The sequence below is a fragment of the Aquarana catesbeiana genome, linkage group LG04 (genome assembly GCF_042186555.1).
Source record: "Aquarana catesbeiana isolate 2022-GZ linkage group LG04, ASM4218655v1, whole genome shotgun sequence".
Classification (NCBI taxonomy): Eukaryota; Metazoa; Chordata; class Amphibia; order Anura; family Ranidae; genus Aquarana; species Aquarana catesbeiana.
In genome coordinates this window covers 246,677,431-246,701,554 of record NC_133327.1, presented here as the reverse complement: position 1 = coordinate 246,701,554, position 24,124 = coordinate 246,677,431, and the positions used below count along the sequence as shown (strand labels likewise).

Sequence of the window (24,124 nt, the reverse complement as noted above, 5' to 3'; positions counted from 1 at the left end):
GGGGGGGGGGGGGGGGGGGGAGTGGGTACTTGGGTTTTGTCGGGTTCCTAGTCGGATCGCATAGGCAATTCCAATGGAACCCCCCCCCCCCCCCCATACACACACAACTTTTTAGGGACACACTTCACAGGACCCAGAAGGCTGCGGTCCGCTCAGCGAGAAGCTGAGGAGTCACGACCGGCTTTCCTTTGTAAACATGCCGGGGACCTGCAGACCAGCGGAAAAAAAATGACCTAGGTGAGGACAGCGCTGAATCCCTGGACAGGTAAGTGTCCTTTTATTAAAAGTCAGCAGCTACACTATTTGTAGCTGCTGACTTTTATTTTTTTTTCTTCAGAGCGAAGAACCTCTTTAAAGTAGTAATCCATAGTGGGTTTTATTTTTTTTCTTAATCACTTCCTGGCACATATATGTGGCCTTTACCTGGGCTTTAATGGCAAGCGGCTGCAAATGTGCGGCCCTAGGTAAAGATATTACTGTGCTGAGAGCGCGCTCCCAACACAGTAATAAATGGGTACCAGAAAGCTCCCGATAGATATTTGCGAGTGGGAGCTTTCTGATCATGTGAGGCAGTGGCGGGAAGGGGTTAAAGTGGTGTGACATGGCAAAGCGTATGCCAAATCGGCAGCAATCCCGGCAATGGTACTGTCCCAACCGGTGCAACGCCGACATTGCGGTGCCGCGCCAATTCCCAAAAGTAGTTTTTGTACTACTTTTGGCAACTTCAGGATGCGATTTCCATTGACTAATGTGCAGAAACCCACACAGATGTTTCTCAAATCGCCCAGAAGTCGGGACTGACATACAGGAATTCCCGCTGTCAGTGTGAACCTGGCTCAATATCACTTTAACACACGGAGCAAAAGAAAATTAAACATTTTCCAGTAAACTATGTGTTAAAGCAGTATATTAAACCCAAGAGCAAACATTAATTATATTGCAGTTTACCAATTCTTGGATGTGACGACTGCATTAGTTTCCTTTTTTTTGGGCTTTCTTTCTTTTATTTTCATCTGGTGATCCAGCTAGTACGTCTGTTGTCTTTCAAAAGAACAAGCTCTCTTGCAGATGCATCAAGTTACAGGGATGAGGCAAACCATTTAACACCAGCAGGGGTGCTTACTATGATCAGCTTTTATTTGTGTTAAACCTTTATCTCAAAAGGAAAAAAGAAACTGTTTGCAGCTGCTTATACCGTGTTGGGCAGAGTTCTGCTTCAATCTGTTGGTGTATTTGAATCTGCTACAACATCTAACACTCCCCCCCCCCCCCCCAGACTGACAATGCTCCTGTCCAAAGGTGGCCCTGTGGCTAAAATCAATAATAATGAAAATAATAAAACCTAAAACTTGAAATGCACACAAAACACCTGTACAAACAGGAGAGCTGCACGATTAATCGTTAAATAATTGTGATCTCGATTCAACCCCCCTCACGATCTTAATAAAGCATTTCCTCTATTCAGTGCAGAGAGTTCTCTGCTCACAGCTGTCAAAAAAAACAAAACAGGCAGCCTGCCAAGTTTGTCACAACAATGTCAGTGCTGGGAGAGAACTATAAACAAAGTATCATTTAGTTCTTTTAGATCAAAGGAATAAACTTTGGTCTGTAAATGAGGGAAGTTTAACCACTTAAAGCGGTAGTAAACCTGCTGACTTTTTTTTTTTTTCCTACACCTGTAAGGGAAAAGGCATAATGAGCTAGTATGCACCTCATACTAGCTCATTATGAGATACTTACCTTAGAACAAGGCGCCGGCATCTCACCCGGTCCACGCTGAGGGAGCTGACATTTCCCCTCGGCATGTCCTGGTATCGCGGCTCCGGCGCTGTGAGTGGCCGGAGCTGCGATGTCGTCACTCCTGAGACTTCTTTCCGGCAAGGTCCGGCGTCTGCCGGACTTTCAGCCGAGAATCCCCTGTGCGCATGCGCCGCTGCAGTCAGTGGCTCATTGCGAGGGGAATATCTCCTAAACCGTACAGGTTTAGGAGATATTTTTTTTTACCTACAGGTAAGCCTTATTATAGGCAATCTTCTGACCAAAGTTGTCAAAAGCAGCTCACATATTTCTCTGTACAAGTTTCCTTTGAAGACCTCTATCCATCAGACATGGACAGCAGGAAGTTGTTGTGTTTGGAGATCGAGGAAACTCTGGACTTCTGCTATGATTGCCTATGAAGGAATGTTTTCTTTTCTCCAATCATATTCTTTCTTTTGCTCTTTACTACACACAGCATTTGGTTGCTATATGCTGCCCATACATAAAGGTTTGTGACTGTTACAACCAATTTGTTCAGTCTACCAACAACAATTCTGATTTCCAAGGTGAATTCTAAGAATAGATAGCTTTGCATAGTTACATTTGTCCAGCTTGGAGCAATGTAATTATGCATATTGTATACCGTGCTGATCCCTGTGAAGTGGAGAGTCAATGTAGTAGCCAACTCTACTACAGTGTTCCTCGCTGTTGTCCAGGTGCCATGTAACAGAGTTACTTGCTCCTTATAGGCACCATTCAATGAATACAAGACATTCTCTGATTGGACGAAGTGCAGATCATAGTGTAACCACCCCACCTCTCTACCTTGTCCAGTCAGTGAGGAAAATGAATGGTGCCCATGCAGAGCGAGCAACCCCCTGTGTTTACTTTGCAGCAGGACAACACATAACCCAGAAGATATTGTGACCACTGGGTAGCAGGGTGGCTGCTAGTGTGATTATTTTCTTCTACAGGGATTGGCCTGGTATGGAATATGCCTACTTACTATAATCAACGCTGGACTATATGAAAAAATCCATAACTGGGATTCATCTTTCACATTTTTGATTCAAACTGTTGGCAGCCACATTCCTTGATTCCTTTGTATGTTTTTTTCCCCAACTAAAGCTAGTTAAATGTGGTTAGGCTTGCCCTGTTTATGGTCATCATTAGGTGACACACACTGTTTTTTTAATCCCTTGCTGAGAGTGAGACATCGGCTAATTTCTGGCCATCCTTATATGCTCTTTTATCTTCTCTGTTCTATCTGTCAGCTGATTTACTAAAGGAGCATAAGTTGGCAGGAAATGAGACATCATACAGCTAATCATTTTATTCAAAGAGCTTCACCAAAAACTGAGTTTTGGCTTTAGTTTTCTTTCAAAGGTCTGTCTCCAGGCTGTTAGTTATCAGCCGCTAACAAAGTAAAGAGTCTTTTAGAGTGGTTGTAAAGGCTGAAGGTTTTTGCCTTCGTACATTCTATGCATGAAGGTAAAAAAACCTTCAGTGGGCAGCTCTCCTTGCAGCCCCCTTACCCAAGCCCAATCCTGATCCAGTGATGTACACAAGAGCGGCTGCTCTCCTGGGTCTCTTACACATCATTGGCTGCTGTCAATCACAGCTGTGTCTCATAGACACACAGAGGTGGCTCAGGACTAAGCACAAACAGGTACCCCCAGAGCAGGCAGCTTGCTCTGGGGGCACTTGGCAAGGAGCACTGGTGGGGCCAGGAGCACTGGCACAGGACTTAAGAAGAGGAGGATTAGGGCTGCTCTGTGCAAAGCCACTGTACAAAGCAGGTAAGCATAATGTGTTTTATTATTAGAAAAAAAAATAAGAGATGTTCTCTTCTGCCCATTTAAATACCTGTAACCTCCTCATAATTGCCAGGCCTGAACACAGTAACATGTCTGAGAAGCATATATCATCTACCTTGTGTAAGTGGCAACACAGAGATTACACAGGATATGTTATGATGAAGCAGTGGGGTAGTGCTGCGAAGGTGAGTATAAAAGGATTAGGGGTGAGTTTTAGGCTGGGTTCACACTATCTGCAGGCGCGGGGAACAGCAGGGGGTCCGGTGCATCTCTGTTCACTGTTTTAGGTCTGACTTTTTACCTGAATTCGGACCTGAAGCAGACCAGAACACGCACAGGAACCTTCTGCTGTGCGCTCCATGGCCACCCCGGAGATGTGTGAACCCGCTCCATAGAAAGCCGGTCACGCTCTCCTGTCATGTGAATTGGATGCGGAGAAACCTACATCCAGTTCGCAGAAGTGTGAACCCAGCCTTAAAGGAAAACTGTACTTTTTATACTAACTCCTCAAATTCATCCTTATACTTCTCCTGAAGGACCTGCACTATATCCACATCCCCCCGTTCCGTTGTGGTGGAGAAGAGCGGTATAGCAGAATACACAGTGAGGGGGCAGTATGTACAGACAGGTTCCCTCACTTGCTGATGCTGACTGTGGTTGTCGGCACTAAATTAAACAAAGGCGTGATGTCACTGGGTGACCCTGCCCCTTTTGTAATTTAGTGGTGGGCCTAAATGAGCGCTCCTTCTCGTCACTATAAAGTATAGGTAAAAAAAAAATAAATTACATTTAAAACCCGACAATGATAGTCAGTCTCCGCCAGTTAGGGAGCTTTCTGTACAGACTGCCCCCTTACTGTGTATACTTTTCTTCTCCTTTTTTTTTTTTTCTTTCTCCCGCCCCAACCCCAAATGATAGCTCCATAATCTAAAGAAAAAAAAAAAAAAGCTGGAAATTACATTTAAAAGCCAACAATGATAGTCAGCATCCGCAAGTGAGGGAGACTGTCTGTACAGACTGTCCCCTCACTGTGTATTCTGCTCTTCTCCTGTCCTGCCCCTTTCCTTGCACACACTGCCCCCCCCCCCCCCCAAAGAGGACCTGTCAGACACATCCAGACAGCTAACCTTCAAAAAGAGCCAGCACTGGCAGCCCCTGTACATTTTTAATGGCATAGTCACTTAAAGTTAAAGTTGAGCTTGGCATTGCACTCATAATCCAATTATTGTGGGTACAATGCTTTGCAAGCTCCTATTAAAATCTAATCTATAGCCAAAACTGTTTTGTTTTAGTTTTGGATAGACTGTGAAAGGGCTCTTTCACACGGGGCGGATCAGTGATGATCCGCCCCGTGAACACCCGCTTGCTCAGCTGAGCAGGAAGATGACTGTGCAGCAACGGACCTGTCAGCGCCGCTCTCCCCTATGGGGGATCGGATGATGACGGACCGTAGTGTCCGTCGTCACCCGATCCGATAACGGATGGAAAAGTAGGGTTTTCCTCCGTTACACTTTTCGGATCGGAGCGGGTCGGATGTCAGCGGACATGTCACCGCTAACATCCGACGCTCCATAGGGATACATGATGAAAAACGGACATACGGATCCCTCGTGTGAAAGAGGCCTAAGAGTTATAACTTCTATCAGGATTTACAGCTATTTGGGGCTCTATTAAAAAGATTTGCCCCCACTTTGTGTTGTGGTGACAGACAAGTGAGGGAAACTGCAACAACATTTAAGCATTGTCATACTTCACTTAAAAAAACATTTTTACTTCTGTCTGTGTTGCTGTTAAAAGATTTCCCTACACTTCCTATCCTGGAAAAATCTTTTTACAAGACAGGAATTGAAGAAGCCTTTCCAAAGAAACTGCTGACTGCTGTAAAACCTAAATGTGTTTTAATCCTTCTTCACGCAATCCAAATAAAAAAAACAAACAAAAAAAAAACCTTTTGGCTATAGATGAATTTTAAAGTTAATCAGCAATGAAATACAAGTATAGAAATAACTGGATGTTGCTTGTTTACTGATACTTTTTATTATTTGTGTTTTTCAGCATTGTGTGCAGAGGGGTGATAAATCAGCATTCTGTTAAAGGAAATAAACTCCCACAGCAGAGCCTGTATGCTCACAGACACCATTATTCCTATCCAAGTTTGACCATTCAGCAGTCATTACCAAGACCACCAGTTCGATGTTACTCTGGGCTGTCTCGTCTCCCATTACGGAGAAGCAAACTTCTGTCTCTAAATACTGCATATCGGACTCAGCGCAACTTCTGGGTTGCTAGGTTGGCATCCAGGCTGTTAAAACTACGCTATCTGGTATTGGGATCAGCTGTTGGTGGTGGATACACGGCTAAGAAGGTATGTGTTGTATATCTTATTAGACTTGTTAAAATTAAAGTGGTCCTAGAGCCAAATAGTTTTTTTTACTTCAAGGCAGTCTGTGCATCAAGATAAAAAGCCTGACAGGTAAAAAATCTGGCGCATGGACAATGTCAGAAAAGGATAAGACACAATTATTTAAAAAACAGTCATATAACATATATCTACGCAATACACCAGGCTAAGGTATAATGGACTAGCTAAAATCCAGGGCAGAAATGGGGCACTGGACAAGCACAGAGTGAACAACTCTGCATAATATGTATTGAGGGGAGCTGCAACAGTCCATGCAGACCGTAAAGTCCATAAAATTGTTCATAAGAAAAGCAAAGTACATGTGCTGTAAGGCTGGGGCACTGGTGGCTGCTATCTTCAGAGATGAACTGACTCTGCAGAGGTATATATGAAAGAAGAAAGATGTGCCACCTACTGTAAGTTAGCCAGCATTAAACAGGTAACATTTATTAATACAGGATTAAAAACACTCACAGAATCCAAGGAGGTATGCGCTTGTATAGTGTGAGGGCAAACTGTCACTCGCTCAGTCCTGCAGGGGCTGCCTGTGGTCCAAAACGCCGGAGGAGATGGGATATGGTCTCACCAGGAAGTCTGCGTTGACCAGCACGCAGAGTGGTCATGATGTCAGGGAGGAGCAGAGAAGGCTTGAGAATGCTATGCGCTCAGAGCTATCTGCTCCTTCTAGAGGCCTGTATTAATAAATCCTACCTGTTTATTGCTGCACTCTGGCTGTGTGCCTTTCATTTAAGGTAAAAAGTCTTCAGCCACTCCCCCCCCCATATCTTAAGTACTTACCAATATAATCCTATATTGTTCCAGTGCTGTGCCCATCTGCAGGTCTTCTCTCCCCTCATCCCTCTCTCACAGGCTTGGTTGGGAGCAGAGGGAACTATTGGCTCTTGCTGCCGTCAGTCAAATCCAGTGAGCGGGGGCAGGGCCGAACCAGGTTGTGTGTGTCCATTGACACACACAGCCTGGCTCAGCAGTGAGCCTGCACGTGTGCCACCATAGGAAGCAGCTTCCTATGGTGGCAGATGGAGAAGTGGAGGATCCCAAAGCATTGGCGGTGTACCCACGACAAGGAGGTTCTTTGCACAAAGCAGGTAAGTTTAACTTGAATATTGGCATTCTTCTCTGCCTCCTCACGTGACACTGCTGCGAGTCATGCAGAGCAGCTCAATGAAAGTGACTGACAATGGAGCACTCTCTAATTGCTTCCCTGTTAATCCACAGCGAATGACAAATGTAACAGTGTCACTGTAACTTGGTCACTTGCAATGGGGAGGGTGCAGGAATACAGCCCATACTTAGTTTTATGCAAAAACTGCTGTGGCACAGGAACCACTGATATCCGAGCAGTGAGAGCTTGTCAGAAGTGTAAGGAAATCCTGGATGGTAGCTGTGCTGCAGTTTGACAGCCTTCGTGGCTCCTCTGTGGAAGGGCCCTCAATCTTATGTCTACTAAAACAAGTTCTTATTTGAAATTATCAGGCATTTACAGCTGAACTTCAGGTCAACAGCTAAATACATAGAAGAAATGCATATTTAGGAGCCGTTTTACCAGCCAACCCATTTGTATTTCTATCCATCCAGACCCGAGAGACAGCCCTGTTGTCTAGCAGGGATCTGATTTTTTTTCTGCTGCCGATAAAGATGAACTTCAGCTTTTCATACACTTTACATAGTTCGTTTGGGCCAAGCTGACCCCAATGATTGGACACAATTCCTCCCACTGACACCATTGATGGGGCACAATTCTTCCCACTGACCCCAAAATATTTTTTTTACTCCCACAGGCCACAATATGCCCCCCTAAGGTCTGAGGGACAGTAAACTGGCCCTGTGTTTAGAAAGTTTGGAGCCCACTGTATTATACAAATAGTCTTGATTGGCTTATGGTAGGGGTTAAGCCTGTTATAGCTATCCTAAAAGAGAGTTATGATAGCACCCAATGCAGTGCTGTCTGCCTCTATTCAAAATCATACTTTTTCTGTACCTACATTTTTATAATTTTATCGTGAGAGGGTTGGAGCTTTTATGTCCACCCTAATTGCATCTAATGGGTTCTTCGGTAACTTTGAAGTACTTTGGTATCAGTGCTTCGTTTTTCCAGAATGAAGGAAGTTGTCTGCTGCCAACTCACTTCACTGTCACTGCACTGCATGAGCAGTACATTTTATCTAACGGTCCTCCTTTCTGCTGCCCTGGTATCATGTAGCTGTTCTTTACTCCAAAATACCAATAAATCTGTCTGGTTGGCCAACAAATCGCAAAGAAGCAAAGCTACAACCTATCCATTTAGTCGTATTTCTTAAAGGCTACGTTCCCCTTTAGTAGCATGTTACACCTGAATTTAAGGTATAACCTTTCACTATGCAGCACCTCAGTACATATATGCAAAAATATGTGCATTTATTATATTTTTTTAAAATGTGAACTTCTCCTTTTTATTTTGAGTTCAGTATGTTTTTTCTTTGATTTGCTTTTTTGTGTTTCAGACATATGACCAGTGGAAGGACATGTTCCCTGACCTTGGTGAATACAAGTGGATTGTCCCTGATTTCATATGGGAGTTAGATGAACACATCAATTTTGGTTAGTAATCATGTTTACAGATCACTCTATTCTTTACCATTAGTTTGATCCTATTTTGTGCTTGTTTAGTATTGGATCTGAGGATTCCTTGAACAACCAGCTTTGTCAGGGTTGTCGAAGTAAATTCATTGCAGGCCACATCAGCATTTTGGTTGCCCTCAAAGGGCCGGTTGTATCTGTAAGACTATTTAAATCTTTATGATACCAGCGGTGTGCAACCCTCCTTTTTAACTGGCATAGAAATGTATTATTCACATAATAATTATAAGCATATGTCCAGAGCACCCCATTCTCCTTACATTCAATGTCAGGAGTCCCCTACCCTTTCTTGTGCTGCTGCCGGGAAGAAGCAGCTGGGAAGCAGAAAGTGCAAGCTCTGGGGGAGGAGCAGAGAAGGGCTGTCTGAGTCTGCTGAATGCTGAAACCAAGAGAGGCAGAGACGAGGGGTTGTTGCAGCTGCACAGAGAGGTGCAGGATCTGTAGGAGGAGTTCTGTCCTCCTCTCTGCTACTGACTGTTGGGACAAAGTGGGGGTGCAGACGAGAGGGGTGCCACAGTCGCAGGTGAGGTGTGAGGGCCACATGAAATGGCCTGGTGAGCCAGATTTAGCCCACGGGCCTTGTGTTTGACACATGTGCTTTATGTGAAAACATTAAATTGTCAGCAACCTTTCAGTTTTTCAGAAAATTTGTTAATACCAGAGGGTAAACCTGGCTACTTATATAAAGATCCAGACAACCAGATTGTTGCATGATGCTGTTAATCGGATGTGCCCATCCTCTTTTTAGCCTTCCCTTACTGCTTTTGAGGCAGGACTGTCTATCCCCATTGCATTATCCTATATACCCAGTGCTTCAGAGAAGAACATTATATGAAAGGTTTCAGGATCTCTGGTGGTGCAGATGTCTGTCTTCCTAAAACACCATTTGTGCTGTATGAAATTGCTGAGTTATCATTTGTCATTTTGGAATGTTCTACATATTGTTGCCTTTAGCTATACGCTTCTTTATACGTTTTGAACATTATTTTAGTTTTAACCTGTATATTTTCATTGCAGATAAGCTCAGTAAAGCACTTCCGGATTCTGAGGAGCTAGCCAAACTTTTGCCAGACTTTGACAAGATAGGGGAAAGTTTTAGCTTTGTTAAAAGTTGGCTTTCATCAGGTAATGGATCTTCAAAAAATGATCAGTACTCTGTCAGAGGTTTTCTTTGTTGATATGTGTTAGATTTTTGACAGTTTGCATTTGAAGAATTGGATTTTCAAAGCTTACTGTGCACATCCCATATCTCCATATTGTAGTTTTAGACATTCACAATTTTCTATGCTAAAGCAGTGTTAAACCCAAAGCCAAAAATGTAACGTATTGCAAACATTAGATGTGGTGGCTGCATTAGTTTTGATTTTTTTTTTTAGACGTTATCCCCTCTGTCTTCCCCTGGTAATCTGGCCAGTAACACACCTGACATATTGACAACAGTTTAGATGAAGGAGCACAGGGCAGATTTGGAAAGCAGAATTGTCAGTCTGGGTGGAGGGGAGTGTTAAATGCACTAGCAGATTTACATACACTAACAAATTGAAGCTGACCTCCAGATAATACTTTATAATCAGTTACAGCAAACTGTTTTCTCCTTTCGGGATAAAGGTGTATGTACATACATAAAAGCTGATCATTCTAAGCACCCCTGCCACTGTTAAATGATCTGTCTCAACCTTGTAACTGCAAGACCGCTTTTTGGTTGAAAAACAACAAACATACTGGCTGTATCACCAGATGAAATTAGAAGAAAGAAAGCCTAATACAGCCATCGCATCTAAGGATTAGTAAGCTGCAACATAATAAATGTTTGCTTTTCCTGCTAAATACTGCCTTAAGCTTCATCCTAAGAATTTTGATTAGAAATATGCACACTCATCGTTATAAACATGAATTGACCATTCATAAAGCAATTGCTTTGATACCAGAATGAAAATAAAGGCAATGGTATGTTAATTTGTGTGGAATCTTTGCTACTAAAGCCCTGTACACATGGGTAGAATGTCGGGAGAAATTTGCAGGTACAAAAAATACCGGCCGACATTCTGCCTGTGTGTATGTCAGTCTGTCCGACAGAAGCCGGCGGAAAACCAGCAGTCGACTAACTCCCGATCAGCATTCTCAGCCAATGTCAGCCCTGTCAGAACACAACAGCTCAGCAGGGGAGATCACTGGACTAACCTCACATGGAGTGGTCAGTTTTTTTCTGCGTGGGGTTGCACAAAAAAAACAAAAAACTGTAGTATGTATCGGGCTTTAAGATCTATAGAGAAATCTGTATGGGTGGGGCAGGATTAGATGTTCCACCAAGTATTTTCTGCTGCACATTCTATCCTGGCAGACATATTATTCTCTCCATCCCCTTCCACATTTTAAATCTGTCACTCATCGTGCCACTTGCGATTCCCCCTTATATTTCTGTGGAGAACCATTGGTCCAGTGATTCAAGTAAAATTTGGCAGAAATGGTAAGCTCAGCCAGATAAAGCTTTGCCCATAAGGATAGGAGAAGCCTTCACCAGGGTCTCAAACAGGAATTAAGATCCAGTGAAGAAACTACCTCTATTATTTTGGGTGCGTTTGCACTTTAAAGAATACCCATTTGTTTTGTACTGAGCATTGCCCTTCTGTGCTGCCTAGGTTATTATTTTAAAGCTGATCTGCAGACAAACCGTTAAATACATACATGAAATTCATGTATGATAGCTATTTTACTTGCCAAAAGTCTTGTATTTCTGTCCATCCAGTCCTGAGATTTACACAGCTTTGCCACAGCAAAACCCTGTATGTCAGGGCAAGAGAAATGTTTTTTCTCTGCTGCCACTACAGTTAACACTTCTAGGTTTCTCCAAGCTTATGATTGAAATATGAACGGAGAATCAGCAGATTGTTAGGGCTCATCTCTTGTGTTCTGCTCCCTCCTACTATCGGCATGCTTTTTTGTTTAGCATATGAGCAGTGTAGCTTGATAGGTTACTTAATAATAATAATAATAATAATAATATCACAGGTTCTTATATAGTGCTGTCAATTTACGCAGCGCTTTATACACATAGTACATTCACATCAGTCCTTGCCCCCAAGGAGCTTACAACCTAAGGTCCCTAACTCACACTCAGCCCCGGTTCACACTGATGCAATGCAGGAAATGCACAAGATTTGCTGCATTTTCCCACACCGCATTGTGTTCATGCGATCTGTTGCAGGTGTCAATAAAAGTTAACGACACCCCAAACAATTCGCAGAACACAGTGCGTTTGCCTGAATCAGATTGCATAGCTATGAACACCCATGCAATATGATTTCAGTGGGGCTTTGGTGAGATGTCAGGGTTCTAAACAGACACCTGAAATCTCCCATTTGAGACAGAGAAAAGAACTAAGGACACAGATTCCCCAGACCCTTTCTCTGCAGCCTCCGCTGCACTGAAGATGAATGGACAGGAGACAGAGGCTCCCCTCCATTCATAAGCTGAAGCATCGTAAACACAGTTTCCAATGCTCAGTTATGTATAGACAGAGTCAGTGACTTTGTCCATTCAAATAAGCAAGGAGCCGGTAAATGACATATATACCAGCTCTTTCCTCTGCTCTTCATCCTGATAGATCTGGGACAGGGGAGGGCGAAGGACACAGGGAAACTGGAGGCGCGCATGGAGGGCGACCGGACTGGAGCACACGGAGAACACAGAGGAGGACATGGAGGAGGATACAGGGGACAGTTGGGGACGATTCGTGCGGCAATGGGAGGAGTTACAATCACTGATCTCCCTGCGTGGCTTCCAATAAAGCAGCTGAAAGCAGCCGGGTGGTGGACAGGAGTAGGAGAAGCGGCTGTCAGCTGCTTTATTGAAAGCCACACAGGGAGATCGATGATTGTAACTCCCCCCACCAATCGTTCCTGACTGTCAAGGGATCGGGTCAAGCATCAGAGCATTTGCACGAATACAATTACTTGTGCAAATGCTCGGTACTGATACTAGTTTTGGTATCTGTGCAACCCTAGTTTAAATTATGCTCAATTTGTACTAAGAGGTCAAAAGTGTGCCAAGAAAATATCCCCCCACATTATTACACCACCACCAGCCTGAACCACTGATAGGCAGGCAGGATGGATCCATGCGTTCATGTTTATGCCAAATTCTGACCCTTCCACCTGAATGTCGCAGCTGAAATCGACACTTATCAGACCAGGCAACGTTTTTTCCAATCTTCTATTGTCCAATTTTGGTGAACCTGTGTGAATTGTAGCCTCAGTTTCCTGTACTTAGCTGACAGGTGTGGCACACGGTGGGATCTTCTGCTGCTGTAGCCGATCTGCTTCAAGGTTCGATGTGTTATGCTTTTAGAGATGGTATTCTGCATACCTTGATTGTAACGAGTTATTTGAGGTACTGTTGCCTTTCTATTATCCGAAACCAGTCTGCCCATTCTCCTTTGACCTCAACAAGGCATTTTCGTCTACATAACTGCCGCTCACTGGATATTTTCTATTTTTCGGACCATTCTCTGTAAACCCTAGAGGTGGTTGTGCGTGAAAATACCAGTAGATCGTCAGTTTTTGAAATACTCAGACCAGCCCGTCTGGCACCAACAACCATGCCACATTCAAAGTTGCTTAAATCCCCTTTCTTCACCATTCTGATGTTCGGTTTGAATGTCAGCAAGTCATCTTCATCATGTCTGAGTGCCTAAATGCATTGAGTTGCTGCCATGTGATTGGCTGATTAGCATTTTGTGTTATCAAGCAGTTAAATAGGTGTAACTAATAAAGTAGCCAGTGAGTGTATATTACATAAAGAACTGCATTATTTGTATCTTTTACATCTGCCTGGAGTTCAGGTTTAAATACAATCTTTGGCAGCTGGGCTAATTTCTTCTGATGCAAACTACAAGAACACTTGGTGTGTTTGACTGCTGTGGACTATTTATGCTTCATGTACACAGGACGTTTTACAACCTCTCCTGAACGATTTAACTTGACAGATAGTAACCCGTGTAAATCATCCGTTTTGCAGCGTTTAGTGCTGCGTTCAGCCGTGTTTGCGTTTAGAAGAGGTTTTTTTTTTTTTTATTCTTTTTTTCAAAATAGCCAAAAATGAAAACGCCTGTAAACAAAACGCGGCTAAAAGCAAGTTACAACGTTTAGAAGCGTTTGGCACTTGAAATGCAAACTCAACTTCTGAACGCATTTTTTTGCTTTCCAAAAAATGCCTCTAAACTCAACTGCCTAGAAACGACTATAAACGACCCTGTGTACATGTACTGATCAGATTATAGAGGAGAGTTCAGGGGCGGTTGTAAAAAAAACTCCCAACTGCTCCTAAACGTCCGTTTACCAGCAATAGTGTACATGAGGCCTTAAGTAGCCATGTCCACACTTTTTACTCTGCAGTAAATGAACAGACAATATTCAGTGTTGCTAAATGTGTGCATAATAGAGCTTGTGGTGTCCAAGGTGCTCACAGAGCAGTGATGACCTAGAAAAAAAAAAGGTGGACACTTTTACATGTTGCCCCTGGAGGTGTTGATCCACGGGTGACCGTAGATTCAAATACTCATAAATGCTACGTGTTAGATGTGCTTATCCAAATCCTGTTTTCCAGTGTCTGCATTCATCATTGTAATTATTGTACTTACCAGTGTGCAAACGGAGCAGGGGGCAGGATTCCTTTCCAGGCTTTACTAACTTCATATTATGGCTTGTAATATCTTTTCCCATTTTTTTTTTTTCTTGCTGATTTTTCACAGGTCACAATTTGGTTAGTGAAGTCATAGGAGCTTCTGATCTGCTACAGTTGTTAGGTGTGTAATGCAATGTCTGCTGCCGTTATGACATGTGAAACCTATATTAAGTTCTATTCAACGACCTGTAAGTGTACAGAACTCTAGGATGCTATGGGGATGGGTACACAGTTTAACTTTCTTTACAAATTCTATTGCCTAATTTGGCAGAAATGACTTGGCTTTTCCTGGAAAGGAAGCCTGATTCTGTAGTCTGTCTTTTGTGTAACCACAGTCTTTTTCATTTCATATAGTTATTGTTTATAGTATTTATATGTTAATACAGAGCTTATTGAATGTCTATCTAACAGTTACTTGTCTTGTATTTGATAAATTCTAATGATTATAATAACATTTGTAATTTTTTTTCACCACTAGGCCCTGGAAGGGATGCTGCTTTCAAAGCTACTGACAGCCAGAATTTTGATGGCTCTGAAAAGCAATATAAGAAGGTGAGATGGCATTACATATGCTGGGTGTTTTCTTTTCCCTTTTTCCTGTTAAGGAAACCTGTACTGAATTAGGGAATCCTAATTGTTGCTGCTCTTAGAGAATAGTATGACAAAGGATTGCCATGATTTCATATGTGCAAGCTCATTCCGAGCAACCTAAACATGAAGTTGCCTTGTAACGCCTGTGGAGATTGTCAGGGGAGATGTATTACAGCATTCCCATTTATGGGGCTGGCTCATCGGGTGTTCATAGGTCTACACACCTTAAGCTGGGTATACATGTAAAGTAAACCATAGATGACCCTATCCATGCTAAATAGCATAGATGGATGAATGTCCTGCTGCTGGCTATTGTATTCTTACAGCTGGCACCCACAGTTGTCAGAACACCTGAACAGGGACTGCAGTCACTGTTTGGATGACTTTTTTCTGCCAGACTCCACTTTCTCAGTGCAAGTTTGTTGAGGTGGGTGGTGTCCGCAGGGCCACCAATGGCTTGAATTTCAGCTGATTCACAAGAATCATTTAAAATTCAGGCCATGTATGGCCAGCTTTACTCATCGGGCACAGAGGGCCCTGTTCTCCATGTTTGTTTGGTTTTTTTTTTATTGTCGGAATACCCCAGTTTTGGCAGGATTGAGACTCAGAAGTGGTCAGGAACCGTTCTGAAAATAATAAGACCCTTCCAATAGTCTCCAAGAGGTATAAGAATATAGCAGGTGTCTCGTAAGACTAGAATCCATCTGCAAATAAAACGTTTCCGAGTGGTTGACTCCTTTGAAACTTCTTTTTATTAAGCAGTGGCAGTTAGCCAAATGCTTGTGTTACATGTTACACCCATATTTAGGGTGTAACATGTTCAACATCAGCCTGCTCCCCCCCCCTCTTATCCCCCTCTCCTTGTGACAGCGGGCCAGGGATCTTCTCTCAGCACCCACTGTCAGAATTCAACAAGAGCGTGGCCGTTCGGGGGTCTGCTCACTGCCACGCCATTTATGCACAGAATTCTGTGAATGAATGAGCTACAAGTACCCCAGCAGCCTTTGCGGCTGACTGCTTGTAGTTCTCAATGGACCACCAGGGTGCTGATGGGCTCTCTAGGTAGTTCATTGATCTTCCTGTCATTCAATAACTGCCTATCTGTATCAGAGGTAGGAGCGAAAGCTACACGGACAGCCTGCTGGAGCCTGACATTGCACCCACAATTTGCTAATCGTGGATGAAATGCTTTATATCAGGGATCCTCAAACTACGGCCCTTTAGTTGCTGCAGAACTACACATCCCATGAGGCATTGTAAAACTCTGACATTCACAGATATGACTAGGCATGATGGGATTTGTAGTTCCTGAACAACTGGTAGGCCATAGTTTTAAGATCCCTGCTTTATAGTCTCCTAAAAATAAAAAAATGTACTTTTTTTTTTTTTTTTTTTTTTTTTAACTGCAAAAAAAAAATATGCATTTATTTATTTATTTTTTAAAGGTGAACTTATCCTTTAAGAGAGCGATATTCCAGATTATCAGCTATGTACCCTTGCTTCTAGGAAAAGACTTGTTTGTTCACAAATCTACCCATTTGTTTGACTTTTGTTTAAGGTTACAAAAAGGCTTTTTTTTGACAGCTGATTTGTCATTTTTACAACTGCCTTGATTTGCATCTTGATGATGTCAGTGTGTTTCCAGAATTTGTTTGTATGTGCTCTGTGAGAGGATTTTCTACTACATTTACTACACAAACCGGGGGTAGAATGCTGCATTTTAGGATTTTGCCTATGTTTAGCAATGATGCATCCTGTGCTCCTCCTGCGGTGAGAAATTTGCATGCCTGTGATAAATTTAAAAGGGAAATTCCCCACTGCATTGCAGTAGCAATAACCTGAAATTCTAAAATAATGAACTAGTTTTATATTCCAATTTGTTGCCAGATGCAGCCTGCCTGCAGTCCTAAGCTAACTGTCATGAGAGAATATTATTAGTAATGTTCTATATATTGTTTAATTCTTACAGGGGTGGATACATCTAAATGCCATCGCTTTCTCACAGCTTCATAAAAAGCATTTACATTTGTATACATACAGATACTTATTGATGTATAAGCCACACATTAATAGCTAGATGCCTCTGCAAGTTATTTTCTCCTCTAATCTTTGAGTATACCGACACTGGTACATATAGAACAGTGACTACCTTACCTAAGGGTCACCTTATAGCTTCTTGGCAACACAACCTATAGGAAATCAAACTCATTCAGGTTTAGACCTCTGTGTGTATCACACTAGAAAAGGAAACCAACATCTAGTTCAGTTGGTCTATAAGAACACAATGTGGTTGATTTACTAAAACTGGAGAGGGAAAAATCTGGTGCAGCTCTGTATAGAAACCAATTGGCTTCCCCAGGTTTCATCATCAATGTTTTATTGAACAAGCTGAAGTTAGAAGCTGATTGGCTACAATGCACAGCTGCACCAGATTTTGCACTCTCCCGTTTTAGTAAAGCAACCCGAATATTTGTCAGAACACAATAGCATAGTGGGGAGATAGCTGTACTAACATCACATAGTACAGCAAGCTCCTCAGTTTTTTTTTTTTTTTTTCCCGTTCAGCCCGCTGGGGCTGAACAAAAGGTGTGTGCCAGGCTTTAGAAGACCAGCATAGATGGGAGACATGTTAGATAAGACTGCTAGAGATCACTGCTATCCCAGCCCTTTTGTCTTCACTGGCTTATGAAAGCATCAACATAGACTACAGTCTTCAGGGGCCCTGAGGACCACGCAATAAGTTGCAAATAAATATAGGTTAGGCATAAGGGAGTTGGGCATTTTCTCCTGTTTTACTTCACAAACTGTACATTCCTTTAAACATGCGGTTGTAGATTAATAACACACTTCTGTACTTTGGTGTTTTTTTTTGTGTGTGTGTGTGTGTTTTTTTTTTTTTTTTTTTGTTCCCTGAATCAGTGTCTGCTCCAGCCTTTCCCAATATTCTAATCCCTGAGGAACCCTTAAAATAATTTTCCAAAACGTCTTTCAGGACAGCACCCGAGAGATCATGGCTCCTCCTCCCACAGGAAACACCTCATCAATTAAGTCTTTAAATTGGAATCCTCCACGTTGCCTCATCAGTTTTTTGTGTTTCCTTCAGCTGGAGGAACACCTTTGGTGGGAGCCATGATCTCTCAGGTTTATCCTGGGAGACACAGGTTCTCACCTGTTAAGTCTTTTTTTAGGCTAGGAGAGTGAGCCTCCCACTTGCCTCTTACATGGACGGTCCCGTGGGCTCCCTCTCCCTCTTCCGTGCTCGGGGAGAGCCTGTACGTCCGGGGGTGCTGCCTCCAAAATTTTTTGGCCTGACGGGCGGCCGTCCTATGTTTCCCTTCTACATGAGGGATGAGCGGTGGCGGCCGCCATGTTGCTGGTGGCAGAAGAGCGCTTCAGCCACGTCCTGTAAGGGAGGAGGCAGCACTTCCGGGTCGGCGCGTGCGTCATTTCCGGGCGCAAAGCGCAGTGGGAGAGGGCAGGGTCACCTGGCGCCTTTATTTCCGGTTCCAGGTCAGCGCAGCGGCGTTTTAGAATCTGGAACCGGTCGTTTCACCACGCACCGCAGACAGCTATAGATAGCGATGCAGCGGATAAGGGGGCAAGCCAAGGCGCCAGCAAGGCTAAGGTAAGGGACTGTGTCCTCTATTACCCTGGGCCGTTTTCTCCTGTGGGGGGGTTACTCACCCTTCCCCCCCCCCCCCCCAGGATGTACCTGCTTCTTACCCCCTCTTCAGAAGGTATGTTGCAGTGGCTAGATTTAGTATATCTGCCCTACAACAGGGGATTAGGTGGTGGTGGCTTGCTGGGCACATGGAAAATGAGATGTTTCTTCCTTAGTGCACCTGGGTGTATTATTTGCGCTGTATTACAGCCTTTTAAGCGTGGTTCCATGTCTCTTTTCTGTTTGTCCAGGCCAAAGGTTCTGCCCAACCAGTCAAGAAAAGGTGGCCTGTCTGCAAAGAAAAATTAAGCGATGCTTGGACCAAAACGCTTTGTGCAGAGTGCATTACAAATTTGGTCAGAGAGGAGACTCCATCCGTTTGTGGCGACTTAGTGTCAACAATAAAGGATGAGCTCCGGGCCACCTTTCAAGCTTTTAGGTCAAACCTAAGAGAGGAGCCAGGTCCCTCTAGGGATCCTCTGGTTCCGCAGCCATCTTCAGAACCCCAGAGTGGTTCTCAAATAATTTTTGGGGGTCCGATATCCCAGGACGCTTCTCAAGGGTCCGTTTCCCTCGCTCCAGATGATACAGATTCTGAGGAGGAGGAAAATGAATCAGATACCGCTTCTAAATATAAATTGTCACTAGAAGAGGTGGGAGGACTCCTGAAGGTAATCCATGCCACTTTGGGGATAGAAGAGGAAAAGAAGGAACTCTCCCTGCATGACCGCATGTATGCTGGTTTAGGAGATTCAAAAGGCCGTTCTTTTCCAGTCCATTCAGTTATCACGGATATGATTAAAAAAGAGTGGCTGGAACCTGAGAAAAAGCCTTTCTTTTCCCGGGCTCACAAGAAAAGATTTCCATTTGAAGAAAATCCAGATTCTATATGGAATAAGGTTCCAAAATTGGACTCTGCCTTTTCTCAGGTCTCTAAGTCTACGGACCTCGCCTTTGAGGATATGGGCACTCTGAAGGAGCCCATGGACAAAAGGATGGACCTGCTTCTTAAAAGAACCTGGCAGTCAGTAATGCACAATCTGAAACCAGCAATGGCAACAACCTGTGTTGCAGGGAACTTAGATCACTGGGTTAACCAGTTGAAAGCCCATGTCATAGCAGATTCCTCAAAACAGGAGATTCTAGACTCTTTTTCAACCCTGTCGGCAGCAATATCATATATTGCGGATGCGTCTGCGGAATCTATCCGCATGTCAGCAAGGTCAGCAGCTTTAACAAATTCTGCCAGAAGGGCCTTATGGCTGAAGACGTGGCCAGGGGATGCTGCATCTAAAAATAGATTGTGTGGTATTCCGTTTGCAGGTGATCTGCTATTCGGTTCAGAGCTAGAGTCCATTCTTGACCGCATGGCAGAAAAAGTCGTTTCCGGTTAAGAAGAAACAGGTGCAAACCCGTAAGCGTTTCTTTCGGCCCCAAAAAAGTCAGCAGGAAGGAAAAACGCAGGGCAAGAGGAAGTCATGGTCTTCTCAGAAGCCCAAAGGTAGGGGTGGAGTGCTCTTCAATCCTCCTGCGGCCTCCGCAAAACCACAATGACTCCGTCAAGGTCGGGGGAAGACTCCAGGAGTTTCTTCCTCAGTGGAAAGCCATTTCCTCAAATCAATTCGTTGTAAAGATGCTCTCCCAGGGGTATATGATAGAATTTACGGAAGAACCTCCAAGAAGATTCCTGGTGACAAACGTCCCAAGGGACGCAGTCAAGGCTCTCGCCATGAAGTCCCTAATTCAGGAACTGAAAAATCAGAGAGTCATTGTTCCGGTCTCAGCGGGGGAGTTCTTCCAGGGGTTCTACTCACATGTCTTTCTGGTTCAGAAACCTTCAGGAAAGTTCCGTCTTATCCTGAATCTCAAAATGCTGAACAAATCGGTAGAATACAGAAGGTTTCGGATGGATTCAATATTTTCAGTAAGAAACCTCCTGTATCAAGGGTGCTATATGGCATCAATAGATTTACAAGATGCCTACCTCCACTCCTATTGCCGCCAGGTCGCAGAAATATCTGAGGTTAGCACTGAAAGAAGGGAAGAAGGTGGTACATCTGCAATTCAGAGCACTCCCGTTTGGTCTGTCATCATCCCCAAGGGTCTTCACGAAAATAATGGCCGAAGCTCTGGCGCCTCTGTGTCTAGAGGGGATCTCAGTTATTCCTTATCTGGACGACCTGCTGTTTTTTGCCCAGACCAGAGAAGGTCTTCAAGAAAACTTGCTCAGAGCCCGGGTTCATCTAGAATCCATGGGGTGGATTTTAAACCTTCAAAAATCAAATCTGATTCCCTCACAGGAAGTGTTGTTCCTGGGTTTCCGTATCAACTCTTTAGAACAAAAAATTTTTCTTCCAGAGGAAAAACAGAAAAAATTGGTACAAGTGGTGTCATTGCTACAGTCCAATCAAGTTCTGTCCATCAGGAAGGTTATGTCAGCATTGGGAACCCTGACCTCTTCCATTCCGGCCATCCAGTGGGCAAAGCTCCATGTCAGACCTCTGCAAAGTTTCCTGTTAAAAACCTGGAATCACCAGCAGGATTCACTAGATTCATTAGTGAAGATCCCTACTTCAGTAAAAAGAAGTCTGTGGTGGTGGAAGAACCAGACAAGGTACTCAGAGGGGCTGTTATGGTCCTTCCCAACTCAGGTGAGGTTGACAACAGATGCCAGTTCCTGGGGTTGGGGGGCTCATATGAGCGGCCGGTGGGCCATGGGCTCGTGGGACACAAGAGATGCGCTGAGGTCCTCAAATTGGAGGGAACTAAAAGCTATAGAAATGGCCTTACTGACCTTTGCGAAAGAAGTCCAGGGGCAACATAGTCAGATCCTGTCAGACAACGCCACGGCGGTGGCTTACATAAACAGACAGGGGGGAACCAGAAGCAAAGTTCTGCAGAGCTTGGCAAAAGGCATTCTGAGTTGGGCAGAGCTCCATACTCTATCCTTATCCGCGGTCCATTTAAAAGGGACCCTAAACAGAGTAGCGGACTTCCTAAGCAGGAACCAGATTTTAGAGGCAGAGTGGCAACTGAATCCAGAAGTCTTCCAGTTAACAGTGCAGAAATGGGGGCGCCCAAGAGTGGATCTCTTTGCCACCCAGGAAAACTCGCAAATGTCTCGCTTTTTCTCCCTGAACAGGAACGAGGCATCACTGGGAGTGGATGCTCTGGCTCAAGATTGGAAGTTTCACCTCTGTTACGCATTCCCCCCGTTTCAGCTTATCCCTCGGGTCATAGCAAAAATCAGGAAGGAGGAGACAACAGTGATCCTCATCACTCCTTTCTGGCCAAAAAGGCCTTGGTTTTCATCCCTTCTTCAGATGCAACAAGAACCTTACTGGCACCTTCCGTTAAGAAAAGACCTTCTGTTACAAGGTCCTCTGTTTTACCAGGAAGTAGCAAAACTAAAGCTCACAGCCTGGCTACTGAGGAGCAGCTCTTGAAGAGGAAAGGTTTCTCGGATAGGTTGGTAGCTACCCTCCTATCCAGTAGAAGGAAGGTTACAAGAGCAATCTATTCCAAAGTCTGGAAAACCTTCAACTCCTGGTGCACAGCATCTGACAGATCTCCAAAACAAATTTCTTCTGTGCTTGAGTTTCTGCAAGAAGGGGCGGACAAGGGCTTAGTGGTCAGCACCCTCAAAGTTCAAGTTGCTGCGCTGGGGGTATTCCTGGAAAAATCCATTTCATCAGAACCCCTAGTAATAAGATTCTTCAAAGCTCTTACCCGGTCTAGACCAGTGGTAATCAAAAGCTGTCCAGCATGGGACTTATCGGTTGTTCTACAGGCCCTGACCAAGGAACCTTTTGAACCCATTAATTTAGCCTCCCTGAAATTGATTACTTTAAAAACAGTGTTTTTAGTGGCTGTTACAACAGCTCGAAGAGTTAGTGAGCTGCAAGCTTTATCAATGAGGGAGCCTTTCTTTTCCATTTTTTCAGACCGAATTGTTCTGAAGACGGATCCTAATTTTTTGCCGAAGGTCGCTTCGATCCAGAATCGAACTCAGGAAATAATACTTCCTACCTTTTGTTCTAATCCATCGGGTAAGAAGGAAGAAGAATTCCATACCCTGGATGTTAAAAGAGCAGTCTTGAGTTACTTGGAAAACACTAAAGACTTTAGATGTTCGGATGCTCTGTTTGTTTTATTTTCCGGTAATAAAAAAGGAAGACAAGCTTCTAGAGGAACCATTGCCAGATGGTTGAGAATGGCTATCTCAGAAGCCTATTCCCTTACAGGTCAAGAGAGTCCATTAAATGTCCGGGCTCATTCTACAAGAGCTTCGGCGGTGAGTTGGGCAGAAAAAGCTGGCGCCACCCCCGAACAAATCTGTAAGGCAGCTACTTGGACAAGTCTGACAACCTTTGGCCGTCATTATAGGTTAGATCTCATGACGGCTGGGGACCAGGCTTTTGGAAGGAAAGTCTTACAGGCTGTTGTCCCACCCTAAATGGAGTAAGTCTCGATTATCCTCTCGGGTGCTGTCCTGAAAGACGTTTTGGAAAATTGCAAGTTAGACTTACCGGTAACTTGTTTTCCAATAGGCTTTCAGGACAGCAGTAACCCGCCCTTTGTTTATGCTAATGCTGTAATACTATGATATAACTGTCGCTTATGTGTTGCAGCTGGGGCTGGAGTTCTCTACAAACAACTGATGAGGCAACGTGGAGGATTCCAATTTAAAGACTAAATTGATGAGGTGTTTCCTGTGGGAGGAGGAGCCATGATCTCTCGGGTGCTGTCCTGAAAGCCTATTGGAAAACAAGTTACCGGTAAGTCTAACTTGCAATTTTTAGGTTTCAGGGATACCCTGCTAAAACCCAAATCAATGGACCTTATATTGATGGTCAGTGGTCAGAAAGCACCCCTTACAGATAGATAATATAGTCATTAATGTCATGCTGCTGACTCTGTCATTGGCCCCAGAACTATGCGGGCACCATCACCCAGGAGATTAATCAGCAACAGCTTAAACGGGGGTTTTAAACCCTCAAGGTTTTTCACCTTAATGCATTCCTTGCACTTTAGTGCAGCTGCCCCCCAGATCCCCCATTTTATTTATCTGAACCTGATCTTTCCAGCGACTAGAAAGAGCCCAGCAGCTCCAGCCGCTGTCCCGGTCCTCGTTGGACAGATTGATAGCAGCAGGAGCCATTGGCTCCCGCTGTTGTCAATCAAATCTAGTAACACTGGAGCTGGGGGCAGGGCCGAGTCCTGCTGTCTGTGTCAATGGACGCAGCTGCAGAACTCAAGAGCGCACCCGCATGAGTGTCCTCATGGAAAACGGGTCTCTGAGGGGCACTTGATGCGGGGAGGAGCCAGGAGCACCGCGGGGGAACCCCAGAAGAGGAGGATCGGGGCCACTCTGTGCAAAACCCTTGCACATAGGAGGTAAGTATACCATGTTGTTTGAAATAAAAAAACACACAAAGCTTTACAACCCCTTTAAGGAATGCCTAGCAACCTCTGTAGGAACGCTGGTTGAGAGTGCCTTGCTTATACTACAATTTTTCAGTATATTGTGTCTATCTGTAGAAAATACAAAAATGTATCTGTAAACTACAGAGCATT

The 24,124-nt window shown here is 44.0% G+C and overlaps 1 protein-coding gene across 4 annotated transcripts in view; it reads left to right on the top strand.

The window, feature by feature from the left end:
• Positions 1 to 24,124, top strand: part of OPA1 (OPA1 mitochondrial dynamin like GTPase) — a 156,951-nt gene that overhangs the window by 421 nt on the left and 132,406 nt on the right. For 2 of the 4 annotated variants that reach the window (XM_073626361.1, XM_073626358.1), the window contains exons 2-6: positions 5,631 to 5,940; positions 8,478 to 8,574; positions 9,631 to 9,738; positions 14,363 to 14,416; positions 14,774 to 14,847. In XM_073626361.1, coding sequence (XP_073482462.1) covers positions 5,631 to 5,940; positions 8,478 to 8,574; positions 9,631 to 9,738; positions 14,363 to 14,416; positions 14,774 to 14,847 — 643 coding nt within the window. The remainder of the gene's footprint in view (positions 1 to 5,630; positions 5,941 to 8,477; positions 8,575 to 9,630; positions 9,739 to 14,362; positions 14,417 to 14,773; positions 14,848 to 24,124) is intronic. The other 2 variants (XM_073626362.1, XM_073626359.1) reach the window with 1 other exon arrangement.